This window comes from Sapajus apella, unplaced genomic scaffold (genome assembly GCF_009761245.1).
Source record: "Sapajus apella isolate SASKATOON/1434 unplaced genomic scaffold, GSC_monkey_1.0 scaffold125, whole genome shotgun sequence".
In the NCBI taxonomy this organism is placed as follows: domain Eukaryota; kingdom Metazoa; phylum Chordata; class Mammalia; order Primates; family Cebidae; genus Sapajus; species Sapajus apella.
The window spans coordinates 283,827-304,396 of NW_022437065.1; the positions used below are offsets into that span (position 1 = coordinate 283,827).

The window sequence follows — 20,570 nt, forward strand, 5'->3', positions numbered from 1 at the left end:
GACTTCTGGGATTACATGTGTACTGGAGATCATGCTTAGACTATAAGGCTAACAAAGTGCTCTAAATTGATAAAACTGGAAGTAGAGGGGCAAAAAAGACAATAAAGAGCATCAAGTCCCATGTTAGAGTGCACGTTTTTATCGCTGCTTATGGCAGAAGAATATCATCAAGCAACTGATCAGGAAGGCAGACAGCAAAGCTCAGCCAAGGATGGATAGAAAATTTTGACATTGTGAAGAGCATCACAGACATTGATAAATATCTACCGAGCACATATCATGTGTCAGGCATAGATCTACATGCTGAGGATACAAGAGGAAACGACACAGACAAAAATTCCTGTTCTTATGCGGATTAAATTTTAGTGGAGAGAAATAGATGGGAAACAAAATAAATAAGTAAAATATATAGTTGTTAGATACTAAGGGTTGGTGTAATGGTAGTAACTTTAAACAAATAAGTTGGAGAAAACCTCATTGAGAGAGAAATGAAGAGGCAAGCCATGAGAAAACTTTTTGAAGAGTATTCCAAGGAGAGAAAATTGCTAAGGAAAGAGCAGAACCAGGGAAATGTTTCCAATTATGTTGTTAATCTAATAAAATAGGGATGAGTCTCCACAGAGAATATGCTATAAGCAATGAACAAAGCACTATTCAGTTATCTGAAGCATTTCTAGGATGCACCCTCTGAGCAAAGCATTGGAAAACTTTTTGAAAGCATTTCTAAGATGTATTATCCCATAAAATGTATTAAAACTTAATTGGTAAGGTCAGACAGTTACACAGTTACTGATTTTTTTTTTTCCATATTCACCATAGATAGGAACAATTTGCATAAGAGAAACCCTGATTTTAATGCTTTCTTTTCTGGATAGTTTTGCATAATTTTTACTTGATGAACCCACTAATACTCTCTTCCATCCACAGTTTTGCATAATCTGCATAATAAAGATATACTGAAGAAGAACTTGGAACTGAGCAATTCAGCAAGATCACAGGAACATGTGTTGGGAGCTGCCTGTCAGCAAATGCTGCGAGAAACTCTGTGACTATCAGGACAAATGTTGCAGATAAGGGTAAAATAAATGGCCTTAGCAAGATTTTGTATAGACTGCATATTTCTTGTGGGGTCATCACTACTTCTAAAGAATCCAACTAGAATTGTTATTTTGGAACACAACTTTTTGGGTTCGTGCATACATCTGTGTATTCCAGATTTCTCTAAAATATTTATCTTCCTAACTGCTCATTACCCTGTTGAGTGTAGACTGTTGATTAGAGGGGACTTCCACAGCATTGGATTGTAGGAAGCTAGCCGGAAATTCCAGTTACCTTGCTACATAACAAATTATCCTAAAATTAGAGGCTTATAACAACTACATTTTTGTTTATAATTTTTTGGGTCAGGAATTCTGGAATGTTACGGGATGGTGGTAATCTGAAGGATTGACTGGGCTGGATATATCCAAAGTGGTTTACTCACATAGCTGTCAGCTGATGGTGTCTTGGAGCTGTCAATCCAAGCACTTCCAAGTGGCCACTTCATGTTGTCTGGGCTTCTTCCCAATAAGGCAGCTGCAGGGCAGTCAGATTCTTACAAGGCTCCAAATGTGAGTGCTGCAACATTAAAGATGGAAGCTGCATTACTTGTTATAATTTAGCCTTGGATGTCACACACTGTTATTTCCATCACATTCTATTGGTTACAAATGAGATATAAGCCCACCCAGAAGAGGTTACCTGTACCTGCCTCCTGATGAGAGGAATGTCGAGGTCACATTGATTGTAGAGGAACATGTGGCAGAGGAGATATTGTCGTGGTCATATTTGAAAAATATAAGCTGCCAGACAGGGTGAGTTGGCAAAAGTAGAAGGTGTGAAGGCCCTGAATTCAAGGTAGAGTACAGAGGTCACCGCATCTTGTAGAGAAACAGGCAAAATAAGAGCAGAAACTGCAAAATGTTTACATTCTTCTGCTCACAAGAGCAAAAGGATCCAAGAATATAGGAGGAGTTTAAACAAGTCAGGTTAAGGTTTCAAAAAAGGCCTCACTCTGTATTGTATACTTCAGGGTACCTTAATTCTCTCATGGTAATTCACTTATTAATTCATTAGCTTTAAGTAAATATCTCCTACATATAGTAGTAGTGGCAGTAGTAGTAGTAGAATAGTCAGAGACTACCCTAGGCTGTTATTTATCAGTCAATAAATGCAAGAAAAAGCCCGACCCTCATGCAGAGCATATCCTAGTGGAGTAATGATATTAAAATACATTACACTGCATGCAATTAAGTGTAGGACTATTGGAGGTGGGGCTTCAAAGAACCCTAATACTTCACCCAACCCTGGATCCATACCCTTTGTCATGCAACTTTGACGTTCAACAAAAACACCCTATATTTCCTCATGTGATTTGCCAGCAGACTAAGGCAGACAAAAGTGTGTGTCCTGAGCCCACACCCTCAGAAGTCTCGCATGCCTCTGCTTTTGCTTTAGCCCCTCTGCCACTGGCAGGCAAGCTTGCTGGCGTTGGGCAGCTAAAAGACAAGAGACATGAGCCAGAGCCCAGTCACCTCACTCTCCCCAAGCCAGACCCAACCCACCTCCAGATACCTGAATGAGCCCTGCCAAGATCCCAGATGCATGAACATTAAACTGACTGTCATCTGCTATAAGATTTTGTGATTGCTTGTTATACAGCATTTTGGGGCAATAGATGACACAATTGGGAAAAAGCAGAAGAGTGCCTTTTCCTGGAGACGTGTTTACATACAGTTCTATTTTGAAGACAGTTAGCAGATCCCTGTTGTTGTTGCTGGTGCTACCTCCAGGCTGGAGTGGTTGGAAGAATAATCAGAGTCAGAATTAATAGAGTTGCCTCTAGATTCGTGACAAGGTGATGAAGTGTGGAGGAATGAAGTGGAATAAGGCTTCATTTCTGCCAGTAAAGGATCTTATGTTTCCTTCTCTGAGGGGACAAAAGTCACCACTAATGCCTGTCATGGTCGAGGGATAAGGAAGGAAGTGTCAAGAAGAAACTCAACATTCCTGTTGCTTCTTTGATGCCTTTCCTTCCCTTAACATATCGAGCTCCCTGCCTAAAGTGGACTTTTTTGTATTATTATTATTATTATTATTATTATTAAAAATAAACCTGTTTTGGCAGGATCAAAGGGGGATGATGGCCATACTGTCCTTGAAATATGTGGACGTGTCAGTCCTGGCAGTCATGCTGGCAAACTAAGGTTCTTTCCCAGACTACATAAAGTAAGGATGGAGGGGCAGGGAATTTAATTTCCGATTCCCAATTTCGGTGACATTTAACACTTCTGAGGAAAAAAAAAAAAGAATGCCTCCAAACTGGCCTTTCAAGTAAGTGAAATAGTTCCTCTCCCCACAAAGAATCAGAAACTGTTCTATAAGCCACTGACTCTTCTGTGTCTTGCTCAGTCCCTATCAAAATGCAAATACTCCTGGGAGACGTGACCAAGTCTTTAGTCTTCAAGAGTCAACAGTTGGGGAAAGGCAGAATTATTTCAAACAGCTGAGCACAAGAAAGGCAACTAGCTTGCATAATTGTTCGTTTTCTGTTTTTCCTACTGAATTGTAAGCTCCCAGAGGTCTGGGACCATGTCTATCTTGTTCATCCATCTATTTGCAGGTTTCAGGACACACAGTAGACCCTTCATAATGCCCATGGGACAAAAGCAGAAGAGAACAAACCTGGGAAAGAAGGGAAGCAAGGAGGAGATAAAAAGCCTAATTAGCCGGGCGCGGTGGCTCACGCCTATAATCCCAGCACTTTGCGAGGCCGAGGCAGGTGGATCTCGAGGCCAAGAAATCGTGACCATCCTGGTCAACGTGGTGAAACCCCGTCTCTACTAAAAATACAAAAATTAGCTGGGCGTGGTGGTGCACGCCTGTAGTCCCACCTACTCGGGAGGCTGAGGCAGGAGAACTGCTTGAACCCAGGAGGCGGAGGTCGGTGTGAGCCGAGATCGCGCAGTTGCACTCCAGCCTGGGTAACAAGAGCGAAACTCCATATATATACATATATATATATATAATGCCTAGTTAAATTCTCACATAGCGTTTATCCTAATATCAAGTAGTTAATGACCCCTAGATATGTATTGAGCCTTTACAATGCACGCACCGCAGGAGGGGAATGCCCCTTCCTTGCTTTAACCTGGTGTGTTTCTTTGAGATTTTACTCCTGTGTACTCTAAGAAAACAATCCGAAAAACAGAGCTAGGAAAAACGTTTCCGTATGGGGTATTTCACATTTTCAATGCATTCAACACGATGTGCTCAAATGCCCCAGCTTTTGGGATTGAAGCATTCATAATGAGAACTCCGAAGCGACCACGATGAAATACAAACTTCAAAGGCGGCGCCCAGGTTTTTCCTGGTACTCAAGCCTAGTTCAGTGGCTCCTCAAACTTTAATGTGCATGCGAATCACCTGGAGACCTTGCTAAATATTCAGATTTGGATTCAGCAGGTCTGGAGCGAAGCCGGAGATGCTGCGTTTTTCACATGCTTATAGGATGTTCTAAGCCAAGGACCACACTGTCAGTGTCCAAGGGACTGGAGATCGTCACCTCCGCCGCCAGGTGTGTGTATGCTGAGTCTCGGCGTTCCAGATCGGTGTCCCGCACGTCCCCGGCCTTCCGCCAGGAGGGGAGGAGCCGGGGGCGGAGCGGGAGGAGTGGCGCGGGGCACCGCGTGGGTCCTGCCAGAGATCGCCTCGGCCCCTTGGAGAGGCAGCCGAGCTGCGGCGGCGCAGGAGGGGGCGGGTTCGGCGAGGGCGCGGCCTCTGAGAGGGGGGCGCACTGTACGCATCCCCCGCGATCGCCGGGGCCGCTCGGGAGCCTCGCGGCAGCCCAGCGCCCCACTTGGCCATCCATCCGCTCCTTGCCCGCCTCCTCTTGTCACCTCCCGTCTCACCCTTCTCGCTCCGTCCCCGCCGCAGGCACCGCCATCCGAGTGAGCGCCTCAGAGCCGGAGGTGGTGTGCGGGGCTGCAGGGCGCGACCTCGAGCGGTCCTTAGCTCCGCACTAGCACTAGGGGGCACGGGCGACAGCATGGACTCCAAGCGCTGCTTCGCCAATCGCTTCGATGACTACCAGGGCAGCCTGCTGGCGGGCCAGTGTGAGGAGGCGGTGGCGCCCTTGGTCACCGCCACCATCGAGCGCATTCTCCAGGAGCTTCCCCCTCTCGGGGGCGGCGCCGAGGGCCGAGGCGCGACGGCCGGGGCTAGCGGCTGCCAGGGGGGGCTTTACGGCGGCGTGGCCGGGGTAGCCTATATGCTCTACCACGTCTCGCAGAGCCCGCTCTTCGCCACCGCCCGGGAGCGCTACCTGCGCTCGGCTAAGCGCCTCATCGACGCGTGCGCCCGCGCTGAGGAGTGGGGCGAGCCGGACGCCGACACCCGCGCTGCCTTCCTGCTCGGGGGCGCGGGCGTGTACGCTGTGGCCACGCTCGTGTACCACGCCCTGGGCCGGTCCGACTACGTGCAGCCGCTGGGCAAGTTCCGGGCTCTGTGCGCCGTCTGCGCGCCGGTCTCCTTCCTGGAGTGCGGCTCGGACGAGCTGTTCGTCGGCCGCGCGGGCTACCTGTGTGCCGCGCTGGTGCTCAAGCAGAAACTCGCCCAGGAGGTAAGAGGTAACCCCGGCTGCGGGAGGGCGCTCGCCGCCTGCCCGGCGGCCTCCCTTCCCGGGACTCCCTGGCTCCAGCCGCACTGCCCCGGGTTGCTCTCCTTCTCTTTGTTACTCTTCCTCTGGCGCTGCCATGTATTTCTTCAGTCCCTTGAGGTCTGTCTCCTGCTTCTGTCCGTCTTCTTTCCTGTCTGTCCTCAGCCTCTGGTTTGTCGAGATTCGGTGTCTCTGCACTCTGCCGCTGTTTTGATGCAGATGCCTGTCAGCTTTCTGGGGGATGGCAGTGTGGCCCTTTCAAGTAAGATGAAAACCTCAGAAATGGAAGGGATTTCCTTTCCTTGGACTCTGCTGTCAAAAGCTGAGGCACCCTCGAATGTTACAGGGCCAGGAAGTAAGGGTACTTTTGGGGGCCGATGTGGACGCAAGTTGCTTCTGGAGCCCTGGGTCTGTAACCAAGTATAACTGCTCAGCAGTGTGGCTGATGTGTTTACTGTCTTGCTTACTCTTCAGTTCAACCCATGGCTCATACTAAATGCGTATCTGGTAGGAGTGTCCCCTTTAAAAGTACATAAATGTAGACGGAAATGTACCCCATTGTGGTTGCACGTCCATTATTTCATTTAAGAATATTTGCTTAGGATGGGCAAGACCACAGCTTTCTTGACCGGGCAGCTTTTCTTGGTGAGCAACTTGACAGCGGCTCCTAAAAAAAAAAGTGAGTTGGTTTTCACATACAGAGTTTTTCCTGGACTCACTTTGAAATCAGCATGTGGTTATTAGAACAGAACATGCCAGTTCCTGTGGAGTAGGAAAAAGAACAAAACTCTGAGGGATCATAGTAACTAGAAATGAGAGAGGCTCTTTCATTCATAATCCACTGGAGCCAAGTATTGCTCTAGGCAGGAAGGGACACTTTTAACTCGGCTTTATTTAGGTGAGAAAGGCGTTTGAAGAAAAATTACAGGTATATAGAGTGTTTTAAGCGAGTAATTAACCTCGATAACCTTTGCAGAGGCAGACAGGGTTTTTCAATTCTTATTATTTATAGCAGGTGAGGCTGATTCAAGTGAGAAAAAAGATTACTAAACAATGTGCACCCTGTTAGCTGGGCAGTGAAGGTCTGTGTCAGAGTTGTCTTGAAATAATTCGCTCTGCTTCTGAGTCACTGTTAACTGCCAGCGGTTTTTCAAATGCCCTTCCCATTGTAGAAAACCTTTTAGAAGGCCACAGAGATATTTACATATCATTTGCATTGCATTTGCATCTGCTCCCCTCGCCTTGTAGTCTGGCAGCCGGGGATTTTCAAAAAACATTTTTTTTTTCCCAATTGCTTTCCTTAATCTTGCCTCTTCCTCTTTCCATGCCTTCAGCCCTTTTGTCTAGAATGGAATGGGAAGGGTGCCTGACCACCAGGTCACACAGGTGGAAGCAGACCAGAAGGACTCTGCCCCAAAACTGGTGGTTTGGGCCAGTCCGCAACACTGATCCACAAAGACATTTATTAAGACCTCCCTTCTACCCTCCCGCCAAACCAGGCCTATTTTTTTGTACTGACCGAGCTGAGGTGCAGGGTCCCATCCCCTGCTCCCAGGAGATGGAACAAGCTTCAGGGATAACAAAAAAACAACCACCACCAGCTCTTAACCTGAGCAAACCAGTTAGTTCCCGTGCCAGCTGCAGCTGTGGCAATTCAAGACTTTGTGGCTTGAAAGGCATAGCGCAGGGGCTAAGCACGCCAGGCTGGAAGCCCTTTGAGGGGAAAGCACAAGTTTTATACTCCATCCCCACCCCGCAAGTCCTAGCCAGCACAGGGCTTTGCCCTCAGTAGGTGATCCATAAACCTTGATTAAATCGAATTGCGAATTTGTGTCATTTTTCGATAAATAATCTGTCAGTATGTCCTGGGTTTCTTTCCCTCCGACGTCATTTGTATTCACATTCCTCTGGCAGTTCCCTCGGTTATCACTCTAATTTAGATCCTCACCACATTACTTGGCACATCTTTGCCACCTGATACGTAGTTGAAGGACTGAATCACCATATATTGGAATTGGTGCAAGATACTTGGAGCTAGAATCTCCCACACAAGCCATTCCATCCACCTCTAAGAAACCAGTATTTCAAAAGACACTTTTCATTATGTTATTTCCCTGCTCGACATACTGCAATGGCTCCCTATTCCTTTTCCTCCAGTGGCTTGTCATCTCACAGCTAAAGTTATGATTCTCAAAATTAGCCGGGAAGGCTCCAGATGATCTAGCCTCCTACACACCTACTCTACTTCTTGTTCACTCTTCTTCAACCGCGCTGTCCATCTTACTGTTTTAGTTACTTTCCTGTCTCAGGGTGTTTGTTCTGACAGTTCTTTCTACTTGGAACACTCCCCCTAGATATCTATAGCTAGATGTCTAACCCTGTATAGGGTTGTTTTTTGCTTTTGTTTTCTTTTTGGGACCTGGTCTCACTCTGTTACCCAGGCTGGAGTGCAGTGGTGGAACCATGGCTGACTGTCGCCTCGACCTCCTGGGCTTAGGTGATCCTCCTACCTCAGCTTCCCAAGTAGGTGACACCACAGGCATGCGCCACTACACCCGGCAACTTTTTCTTGTATTTTTTTAGAGACAGAGTTTCGCCATGTTGCCTAGGCTGTTTTGGAACTCCTGGGCTCAAGTGATCTGCCCGCCTCAGCCGCCTAAAGTGCCGGGATGACAGTCATGAGCCACTGTGCCTGGCCTCCTAGAGGTCTTTACTTCCTCAAATGAGGCCTTTTCTGACTACCCTATTTAAAATTGCAGCCCCACCCTTAACTTATCCCGCTTGCCTGATTCGTTTTACTTAAATTGTTTATTTTTGTCTTCACCGATTAGAATGTAAGCTCCATAAGGGTAGACATTTTTGGTCTCATTGATGTTCCTTGTCAAGACTGCCCCATATATTTTTAGATACCCAGATCTGTGTGTGTTTGCAAATATCACTCAATTTTAATGGTGTCCCATTTATCAGTATTTTCCTTTATGGTGGTGGTTTTGCTGTCAAGTTTAAAGAAATCGTTTCCTCCTGCAAAAGTTTTAGTAAATATTTTGTTAAATGGATGGATGAATGAATGAATTATAGTTTCTTACAGTTTTTTTTTTTTTCCCTTGGCCTAAGCTCAACCAATAAAGCAGTGCTTCTTAAACTTTAATGTGCATAGGAATCACCTGCAGATCTTGTAGCGCTGCATTTCTTACAAGTTCCTTGGAGACGCTGATGTTGCCGGTCTATAGAGCATGCTTTGAATAGCAAGGCAATACAATGGTGGATAGGTTTTGGCATTGTAACTGCCACCTCTATTAAGGCATACTATAAGACACCTCTCTGTAAGCTTGATATGTTTATTTAAAAGGTCTGTAGTTTAGAAAGCTGACTACTATATCCTACCTTTCACTCTAAAGATCCACAAGAGGAATTGCTCTCAGAATGTAGAGACAGAAATAGTTGTGCAACTCCTGAGGATCGAATTTCAAAACTCTTCAAAGTATGGCGTGTAACTGATTCTGTTCTTCACTTTGTGTTGGCTACTAGGGAGTGTATGGCTAGAATTGTGGTCCACATAAGGTAGCATACAATACCTTATCAGATCTATTTTTATGTGTAGATGTTTCCCCTGGGTGTATCTAATTTCTTTCTTAGTTTACCCTTTTCTGGATTTTTTTTCCTTTTATTTGCTTTTGTTGTTTATGTTTACAATGTTCAGATATAAGAAAAAGATGTACGTGTATGTAGCAAGGGACAGAGAATCCCTCTCTCCAGGCAATGTATTTTTATTTAACTTGGTCTTCCTGGAATAGCTCTGAGGAGTGCTTAGGCAGATATGCGTGAGCGATGGGGCGCTGAAGTCTCAAGAAATCCTGCCATAAAAACTTATATTGGGTCCATTGGGCTTTCCACAGATTGTTGGAAATGTAGCGGACAATGATGGAGGGATGAGGGGGAGACCTAGGATCTCAGTTAAAATAATAACTCTGCCACTGAGTGATCTTGGAAAAATATTTTAACATCGCTGAGCCTCAATTTCCTCATTGACTTATTCTGCTTTTCATTCGTCCATTCAGTGAACATCAGGTTTCTACATGGTGTGAGGTAACTCACTAGATGCTGCGGTTCAGTAGTGAACAAAAAAAATATAAGTCTGTTGGTGAACAAAAAAAATAACATCAGTCCTTTCAGATAAGTGCTCTTAAGGGTGTAATCAGGAAGTGAGCACAGGTGGGAAAGGGGAGGGCTGCCGTTTGGTAGGAAGGCTTCTCTGTGGAGGCAATGTCCTAGCTTATCACTAGAGCATGGGAACCGAGTGGCTGCTTTACAAACAGGCATTCCAGGCAGAGGGCAACAGCCCCTAAGGTAGGAAATGGCTTGGACATTTCAAAGAAATGGAAGGAGGCTAGCATGCCTGGAGCAGAGAGCAGGGGATAGAGGAGTTTGAAACCATGGAAGGAGACATGAGCAGGGTAAAATCAGATCCTGGAGGGCCAAGTTAGTGAAAGCTAGGAGTCTGCATTTGTTTCATGTTTAAAGGAGGAAATATCTTGATCTGGCTTAGCTTTTAGAAAGATCGCCCTGGTTTTCTATATTGATCCTGAGTGGATTGATGATATTAACAATGATAATGACGAGGACTGGTTGTGTGAGGTCTAAACCGCTTTTGTGCCAAGGACTCCTTGTCAGTCTGGTGAAACCTACGGGACCTCTTCTTAGAATAATATTTTTACATGCATAAAATAAAACACACAGAATGACAAAGGAAGTCAATTACATTGCAATCCTGTTACCAAAACATTTTAAAAATGTGTCATGCAGTAGCATATGTGCTCCTTTATTAACAATTTACATAAGATTTTACAGCAGGTTTAATATAAAGCTTTTGAAACGGCGATGAGAGCCAATGATATTTTGAGATATCTTCCGCAGCTGCAAGTGTGGTATGCAGGTCTCTGTGATTTCTAGAGGTGACAAAGTCACAAGTACAACTAGTGGTTTGTGGTTTACATTTGTAACAAAATGCTAAATTGTTTAAGCAACATGGGAAATATATAGATGTGATTTTATTTCCCCAGCCAAAGGAGACTGGTTTAGAAGTTGCTGTGATGACCATTCCTAGGTAAAATACCTAGCACAGTGCTTAGCACATAGTAGCTGCTTAATGGAATCAATGGTAGCCTTTTCCCCTACTGCTAACAGAAAACGTAAGGTAATTCTGAGGATGAGAATTATATCTTTCTGCTGTGATTTGAAAACAACAGCAGCAAATTATTGCAAAGTTGTTAATTGGGTCCTTGGCTCATTTCTAAGGCAGGTGGTTGGCAGCTGTGTAAGAGGCAATGCTTTTAGCTGTAAATAACAAAATGTCCAATAAAAAGTGATCTATATAATGAGAATGTTTATTACCTCACTTAGCAAGGAGTGGAAAACTAGGCCACTCCAGGATTGTTTCAGCAACTCAGGAGAGTTATCCAATTCCAAGCTCTTTGCAGCCGTTTTCTCTGCTGTTGTCAGTGTTTGAGCTGTTTCACCTTTCAATGTTGTAAAATGCCTGCTGTCATTCCAAGCATCGTGTTCCCCTAACTGAAGAAGTGAGGGAGGATCTGAGGCTTTTTCCCCTTGCATCTTTTTCTGAAGTCATGTAGAACATTCTATCCTAGAAGAATTTCCCTTCTGACTCATTGCCCAGCACTTGGTCATTAGCCCGTTCTAGTTTCAGGGAGGCTGGGAAGGCTAGTGTTTTTACTTTTAACCTCTATTGGTTAAAATTGGTACACAGGTACTGACAAGAAAAAAAGGAGAAGGAAATGGCCTTTGGGTGGTTACCAAAACATCTGCCTTTTGGTGTCCCTTGGCAAGGTCTGTCATGTGACCTCCTTTATCCGTTCGCTTTTCCTCCCTTTGGTGTTTCTCTTCCCTTTTCCAGGTCACCTCCATGTGTCCTGACACCTGTAAGGTATCTTGTTTTTGCTGTCAGCTAGCTGTCCATTAAATAAAAGCTAAGATATTAACTATTAATTGAGATTTAAACTAGTAAAGTTTGGGGAGTATATTTTATGGCAGCAACTGCATTTTTCCTACCTTTTCTTAAACATTCTCTCATCAAAGATATAAAACAGAATGTGTCCTTAAATTGTTTATTTAAATTTTGTTTTAGGCTGGGCACAGTGGCTCATGCCTGTAATTCCAGCACTTTGGGAGGTTGAAGTAGTGAGGTGGGCGGATCACTTGAGGGCAGGAGTTGAAGACCAGCCTGGCCTACATAGTGAAACCCGTCTCTATAAAAATACAAAAATTCTCCGGGCATGGTGGTGGGTGCCTGTAATCCTAGCTACTGGGGAGACTGCGGTGGGAGAATCGCTTGAACCTGGGAGGCAGAGGTTTCAGTGAGCTGAGACTGCACCACTATATTCTAGCCTGGGCAACAGACTAAGACTCTGTCTCCAAAAAAAAAAAAAAATTTGTTTTAGAAGTTAACATTTTTTTCTTTTTTTAAAATAGTCTATTCCATAAAATACCTATATTTTATCCAGTTATACAAATTATAATATATATTATAATGCTTGCTTTCTTGCTTAATGTCCATTGAACATCTTTGCATATTATATAGAGAGATGTAACATTCTTTATACTGGTTCCATTTTATGGTTATATTATAATTTAACCTTTGTTGATGGACATTTAGGTTCATTCAAGTTTAATCTCCTTTTGTTGCTATCAGAAATAGTGCCATAAATAATATAAATGCATATACAAGCAGTAATTCCCCCATATCTGTCAGGGATATGTTCCAAGACCACCAGTGGATGCCTGAAACTGTGGACAGTACCAAATGCTATATATACTGCTTTTCCTATCTGATACCCCAGATGCCTAGAGACACCTACTAAGTGACCAATGGGCAGGTAGTTTACAGTGTGGATGTGCTGGAAAAGGGGATGATTCACATCTCATGTGGGAAGGAGCAGGATGTCCCAAAATTTTATCACACTACTCAGAATGGCATGAAATTTAAAACTTATTGTTTATTTGTGAAATTTTCCACATAGTGTTTTTGCATCCCAGATGTCTCCTGGTAACTGAAACCACAGAAAGCAAAACCTTGGATTAAAGAGGACTTTCATAAAATGCATATATACAAATAAAATATATACATGTAATATATATATGTGTGCATATATATGTCTTTTATGTGTATTTTTGCCTACTTTTGCAAGTATCTATGTAGAGTAAATTTTTAAAACACAATTGCTGATTCAAAGTTTACTTTTTTTTTTTTTTTTTTTTTTTTTTGAAACAACGTTTCTTGTTGCCCAGGCTGGAGTGCAATGGCGCAATCTCAGCTCACCGCAACCGCTGCCTCCCAGGTTCAAGAGAATCTTCTGCCTCAGCCTCCTGAGTAGCTGGGATTACAGCCATGTGCCACCACACCCGGCTAATTTTTTTGTATTTTTAGTAGAGAAGGGGTTTCTCTATGTTGGTCAGGCTGGCCTCGAACTCCCAACGTCAGGTGATCCACCTGCCTTGGCCTCCCAAAGTGCTGGGATTACAGGCGTGAGCCACTGTGGCCAGCCTGCATATTTGTTTTTATTTGTTAGAGGATTATCAAATTGCTTTCCAAAAATGTTCCATTAATTTCTATTCCCTTCACTAGCATTTGGGAGTGCCTGTGTTCTCACTGGGTTTCATCAGACTTTTTAATATATGCCAAACTGACGAATAGAAAATTGGGATGGAGGTTTCCAGGGTAGAAACTGATTCCCCTTATTGTTCCCTTCAACTGTTTCCAAATAAAATGCATGTGTAGGATTTCATTCAGTCTTTGGATTTGAGCAGTCCCCATTTTTCAGGCACGTGTGTGTTGCATACTGCCTAAGTAAACCCTAAAGTTTGGCTTGAAATGACAGCAGGGTTGGGCAAGCTGGATTTTTGTAGTCTGTGTCCAATTTCTAATTGCCTTATTACAGATCCACCAGAAAGTGGGCACTTCTACAGGCTACAGCTTAGACCATTTGTTATCTATGACCCAGAACCCAGTGAGTGCTAACATGTAGTGATGTAATAAGGACTAACAATGATTCATCACTTGTTCCCACACACTGTTGTAGGCATTTTTCATGTATTATGTCACTTTTCAAAATGTAACTAAGTGTAATTTTGTTGGTTAACATTTTATTTTTATTTTTAATTGACAATTATTATATATATTTATGGGGTACAATGTGATGTTTTGATACATGTGTACATTGTGGAATGAGAAAATCAGGCTAATTAACATATCTATCACCTGACATACTTATCATTTATTTGTGGTAAGAACATTTAAACTCCACTTTTAGCAACTTTGAAGTATATAATACATTATTATGAACTATAGTCATCTTGCTTTGCAAGATCATCAGGACTTATTCCTCCTGTGTAACTGAAACTTTGCACCCTTTTACCAACTTCTCCCTTTTCCCTGCCCATCTCCTCCCACCCCCTCCAGCTTCTGGCAACTACCATTCTACTCTCACCTTCTATGAGTTTGACTTCTTGAGATTCTACATGTATGTCACTTAATACTATCAACAACCTTATAACATAGGCACCATTATTATCTCTGTCATATCCAGCAGGGAAACCAAGGCACAGGGAGGTTGAGAAACATGTTCTAGATCACACAGCTAGTCAGTAGCAGAGATGGGGTTCCATCTTCCCCAGGCTAGTTGCTAAATTGTGATTTCAATTGGTGATCCTCATATTTTAATGTGCATACAAACTCCAGAGTTCTTGTTAAAAATCGGCTTTTGGCTCAGTGGGTCTGGGGTGTGGCCCAAGATTCTGCATCTCTACTGACCTTCAGGTGATGCTGCTCTTGCTGGTCTATGGAGCAGACTTGAACACAATACTCCTAATTACATTTTTCCCCAATTTCATGGGGTTGCCTGTCAACAAATTTAACTGTTCCCATAAACTTCATGATTTTAATCATTTTCTTATACTGAGGATGACTTCTTCCACAGGTGCAAGAATACCAGCTCTGGTTTGTAGGTTATACTGAAGGAAACAGCCACTTCCTGGTGCATTTCCTTGCAGGTTTAAGGAATCTGTTGACATCTATTGAATGAATGAGCAAATACATGGATTTCTTTTGCTTAATAGATTATTTTTCACTGTATGCAGCAAGATTTTAGAATTCCTTTAAAAGCGCAAACGAATCACATTCCAGCAGTTTTAAATTATGTCATAATTCAAGAGGCACTTTATTACATCATTCCCAAACAGAAAACATGAGCCTGATAATCATGATACCACTCCTATTTTAGTCATTCAATTGATTTTACCTGTTTGACATAAAGTAGTGCTGCTCTTCCAACACTAAATTAACTTAAAATGATCATTTTCCTTTTTATTTTCTAATCACAATGATTTAACAGACTTATTCAAAATAATCCAGAAAGCTTGAGATACACTTTATTTATATATTTTCATCTGTTAATATACATTCCACTAAAACCCAAACTTATTTGTATTATAATTATTTAGAGGACATAGTTTATAATTTTTTGTTAGAGTAAATGGAAAAATAAACACAGTAAAAATTCATTTAAATGAACATAATTATTTATTTTGCCAATAACTAAATGCCCAGTGCTCTATAAGAAGATTATTTTAATGGAATTTTATTAAATGTATTGGCTTTCGAATGTGAAAATGGCAGATTATGTTAATTTCTTACTAACTTCTTCACTAATCACACTTTGGCTGGTTAATAGAGTAAATGATGTTTGTCATGTGATTGACTGTAACACAATATACAGTAGATTTCCTCCAAGTGACAGGGAGGTCCTGTAGTTTCCCCACATGGTGATGGTCTCTTGGTAAACTGGTCCATGATGTGTTCATGATGTGTCCAAGTGTTTCTCTTCATGATTCAACTTTATAAGTTTATCTCTGACAACTAGTCAAGTACAATGTCTTGATTGTTTGGCTTGTCTCATAAAAAAATTACACACACACATATGTATGCATATGTATATAAAATACACAGGCATACATAATTTAACTCTTCTTAATTATTTTCTTTGTGGTTTTAGTTACTAGGGAAGTCTACCAAGATAACAGACCCATTATGCTTAGGGTGCTAGCCAATTTGAACAAACTGAATTTTCAAGAAGTATTTGATCTTTTTGTAAGCTGAGTAAAAGAGTGTTTTGTGGAAGATCAGATTTTCCTTTCTGAGTAGCTTTAATCATTCAGTGAACCAGATAAATGAATGACTTTGGGCCTTTAAAGTGTGAGTATTGCTATCTGGGTCATGAAGAAGCTGTTTCTCAAATGAGAGACAGTCTTACAGACTTCATTGGTGAGAATATCATCTAAATGAGAGGTAGCAAAACAAATACTGGTCATGGCATTATGTGCGGTTAGCTGTTACTGTGCTCATCTGCTGGCTGCATTGCTTTGTGTGAAAATCTGGTGTCTGACAACAAAAGCATTACCAATCTCAAAGCAAGCACTGTCGGTAACAGCTGAATCTCCACTCACACAATGACTTTAGGCAGGAGACACATCTCTAACAGATTACAGCTATAAGGGCCAAAGAGATCCAGTGTCCAACCAGAAAGAATGTATTGTCCTCATGCATATTTCATTAACATAATCTTGTGCTTTAAATTTTTTTTCTTGTGAGGCAAAGAGAATTGCACAATTATTACAAATTGTAATTGTTGAAATAGGCTGGACTCTCAATGAAGACATTAAAGCATGATGGTTAAAAATAGCCTTTTCAGATTCAGGTAGCCTTGGGATTGTCTGACTCCACTACAATGTCTGGTTGACTTTAAGCAAGTTGCTTAGTATCTCTGAGGCTTAATTTCTTCACCAGCAAAATGCAATTCAAGCAGCACCTACCTCATAGGTGTGCTATGAAGGGCCACTAAGAATGTGTGGTAATGTGCTTGGCAGAGGATGCTCCCAGGCATAGACTAAGAATTCCCTATGTCAGCCATGATTTTAAGTATTGGTGGGCTTCAGCATAGAGTGATGAGACACTGTAACTGCATTTATACTGGGAAGGAGTATTCCTCCAAATGTCAGTATCTGTGGTTCTTTTTTCTTGAATCTATCTGACAATTATAAACCCCCCTTCAACCTACTGCTTGGTGGAGACAGTGGCTGCCAGTGTTCTAGATGTTGATTCTGAGTATTGGTGTGCTTTAGCATAGGGTACTAAAGCACTCTGCATTGATTAACTAGCATATGTATTCTTTTGGATGTTCAGCCAATCTGTCTAATATTCCCTGTGGTGGTATTCAGAGTTGCTATGTTCCTGATGGCAACACCAAAGCTTTGCAATTTTAACACATAGGCCATAGAGGGCTGGAGGGAAGTATCCTCAGCTCTGCCATGCAGGAGATTAAGCTGAGCTGCTCAGGCAGATTATATGTCAAAGTAAATTGAGTGGCTGGGCATCACCCCTAAAACGAGAACTTGTGTGAATTACTCTTCGTACCTCCTCCAGGGAAAGGGCTCTTTTGTCTTTTAAAAACTGTGGAATCTTTGCAGTCTTGTAAGAATTGGCTTTCCTGTTTCTCTGATTTGTGCTCCTTGGAGTAAATCACCTGATTGGCTTGAAGATACTGTAAATTGCTATGTAGGTGATACTGGAATATTTTCTTCTTGCTCTGTTCCCCACTCCAACACCCATATTCTCAGTGGTGGATTCCATGAGCTGTTTTTTGCTCTTAAGTTCTCTTCTTTGTTTGTAGAGATAATTTACTTACATAGCACTAATTCAGAATTTCAGAGGAATTTCAGTAGTTGTGACACTGTCAAAGTAACAACTTCAAATGAGTTTTTCTCAGCAAATGTTCCAGATCATGTACATTTAGTAGCTTGTTTCAGAAAAGTATTAATACAATTAAGGATTCTTTTAAGTGTTTATTAGGCTTCTGGGCTCAGAAATTATTTTTTCTTGCATTAATACACTATTAGTATTTGAAAGCTACGTGGCATAGACTCACCGTCAGTTTTACAAACTTAAATCTGTTCCTCACTCTTTCAGTCCTAGCTCCTATGTATATTCACTTATCACATAATGCTCTTGATATTAACAACTACACTAATCTAATAATAAACCCATAATTATGACTTTCCCCTACCTCTAATCGAGGGTGGGAGTGTTATATCTATATTGATTAGCTCTGTTTATGATCTTCAATACTACACCAACTGGGTTCTAAGTCTTGGCTTTAATCTCCATGTAGGTCTGTTATCTTTTTTTTTTTTTTTTTCCTGATACAAGAGTTTCTTACACTTGAACATGCATTAGAATCCCTTGAGGGCTTATTAAAACATACATGGCTGGGCTCCATTCCCTAAGTTTCTGGAGATGGGCCTGAGAATTTTCACTTTTAACAAGTTCCCAGTGATGCTGCTACTGCTGCTAGTCTGCGGAATACTTCCCGAGAACAAATTTCTTAGACTATGCCCTTAACCTTAGCCAAACATCTCAGAAATGTGGGAACTGGGTGAGGGCATATCGTGGCAGTACCATAAACTTATCACCACCAGAAAGTAAATCAAAGGATAAGACTTACTATGTGGCAAGCACTATGATATGTGTATTTTCTTCATTTTGCAGGTGAAAAAATTGTGACTTAGAGAGGCTTAATAACTTGCCTATCATCACACAGCTAGTAAAGAAGGAGAACCCACATTTGTCTGACTATATAACTTCTTAATTTCTATAGATTTCAGTCAGGTAAGCCCTCTGCATGTTTTCTACTAAAGCACATACTTCCAAGAGGATCTTGGGCTTGTACCCCAAGACACTTGGAAGAATAGCCTGAACTCAACTCTATCAAATGCAAAATGTTTCTATTAAAAATGACAATACAGGAAGGTGCTCTACATTGTCCACAAGCTTCCAGAAGCCTGGGAGTCTCAGCTTCCTGAACACTAGAAAGGTTAAGGAATTAGAGGTTCCAGGCATCTCTTATGGTAATGGGGTTGTGGATGAGGTATGAAAACAGAATTAATTGCAAGTTTAATAAGCAGTGTTTAGACTCCCAGATACTTTCCCAAATCTGAGCAACCAGATGATAGTCTTAGGCCAGGTTTCCCAAAGTTGACCCTGAGATGTGGATTCATACGGAATTGTTTATTAAGTGTTCCATGGAGAAACCAGTATGAGAATGGGGAAAGTAGGAAGCGGTAAATGGAAGAAAACAAAGCAAGACTGTGATCTTAGGCTAAATTGTAGCCTGTGTTTCATCTTGTAGGGAAACTCTGGAGTGTAAATTACACTCTAGACTAGAGGTACACTCTTCTATCAGTAATGAGCTCCAGCTGGTGGTGGGAAGTATGTAAATTTTCAGGTACTACAGACTCTCTTGGCATGCTGCTGAAGTTGCCCTTGTAGCCCAAAAGTAGGGATCTAAAGAAGGCTGCAGGTGAGAGTTGTTAGAAGCAAAGCATATGGACATACGGGGATGTATTCAAAGAACTGATAAAGAAGCATCTGAGAGGGTTTGGTAGGGAAACCTGCAGTTCTTCCACCTGGGCCCTCCACACCTTAGTAGAAGCCTTGAGATTCACTTTTTTGACAGATTGAATTAGAGAAACTCAGCTTTGAGGCCTATGCAGTCAAGGACAGAGATGTGGTACTTCACTGAAAGGAGAATGACATGAATGTTTACATGCTGAATTGTGGATGCCTCCCTCCCGCACACACATTTAGTTACCCTCTTCCTCAAATCCACATCCAGAGCATTGGCAGCCACTGTCTCCAACAGGCAGTAGGTTGAAGGAGGATATGTGGTTGTCAGATACATTCAAGAAAAAAGAACCACAGATACTGACATATGAAGGTGTACTCCATCCCAGTGTAAATGCAGTTACACTGTCTCTTCACCCTCTGCTAAAGCCCACCAACTGGCTAGCCCTTTCCCACACCCAGAGTTGCCAGTGAGTTTTTTAGGAGGGACTGTCATTCAAAAGACATTTGAGGAACATGTCTGATTTAAAAGGCAGTGATGGTAACAGAATATGCAAATAGGAAAACCAATCTTGGAGGAAACAGATGATACTGCATAAGGAAATTCTCTAAATGCCCAAATCTATAATTAAATATTGTCAGAGAGGAAAGTAATCATGTCTGAAATGAAAGCAGGATATTATTGAAAAGAATATTGAAAGAACAGAAAAGAACACTTAGAAAATAAAAATATGATAGAAATAAAAATAATTCAATGCAAAAGTTAGAATGTTAAATTGAATAAATGTTCAACCAAAAGACCCTGAGATTGATAATAAGAGAAAAGATTAATTAGAGAAGTCCAACCTCTGTCTAGTAGTTGGTCCCAATTAAAAGAGAACAAAGTGAAAGAGAAAAATTATGAAAAAAGCAAGAATATTTTTTATAAGTGAAATACATGAGTTGTCAGATTTAGGAGACCCACCAGCATATTCGATGGAAAAACAATAAAGAAGAGACTCTAAACCTTCCAAAAAGAAAAAGAAACCTGGCTCCATACAAGGATTATCATTGGAATTTTCATAGCAACTTAGAAATTTAAAAGACAATGAAGCAAGGTCTCCAAAACTCATAGAGAAAACTCTTTCCCAGCTAGAACTCTATAGCAGCCAAAATTATCAACCAAGTATGAAAGTAGAAAACTTATCTTTAGATATGCACAGTATCCAAAAAATATCCTTTTTGTACTTTGCCAAAAAGATAGAATGAACCAAAACATTGGAAAATATGGGATCATGAAACCTGAGGCTCCAGCACCAGGGGGATCACTGGGATCTTCCCAACTGGTGGTAAAAGGACAGTCTAGGATCACTGCTGGGTACTAATACCAAGGGGAGAAAAAGGAGACAAAAGTTGTACTAATTGCAC

General features: G+C 41.9%; 1 protein-coding gene across 2 annotated transcripts in view; it reads left to right on the top strand.

Moving 5' to 3' along the window:
* The first annotated feature begins 4,777 nt into the window (after nucleotides 1–4,777).
* Nucleotides 4,778–20,570, top strand: part of LANCL3 (LanC like 3) — a 92,357-nt gene continuing 76,564 nt past the window's right edge. For both annotated transcript variants that reach the window (XM_032261628.1, XM_032261629.1), the window contains exon 1: nucleotides 4,778–5,659. In XM_032261628.1, the coding sequence (XP_032117519.1) occupies nucleotides 5,087–5,659 (573 nt within the window). In that variant the 5' untranslated portion in view covers nucleotides 4,778–5,086. The remainder of the gene's footprint in view (nucleotides 5,660–20,570) is intronic.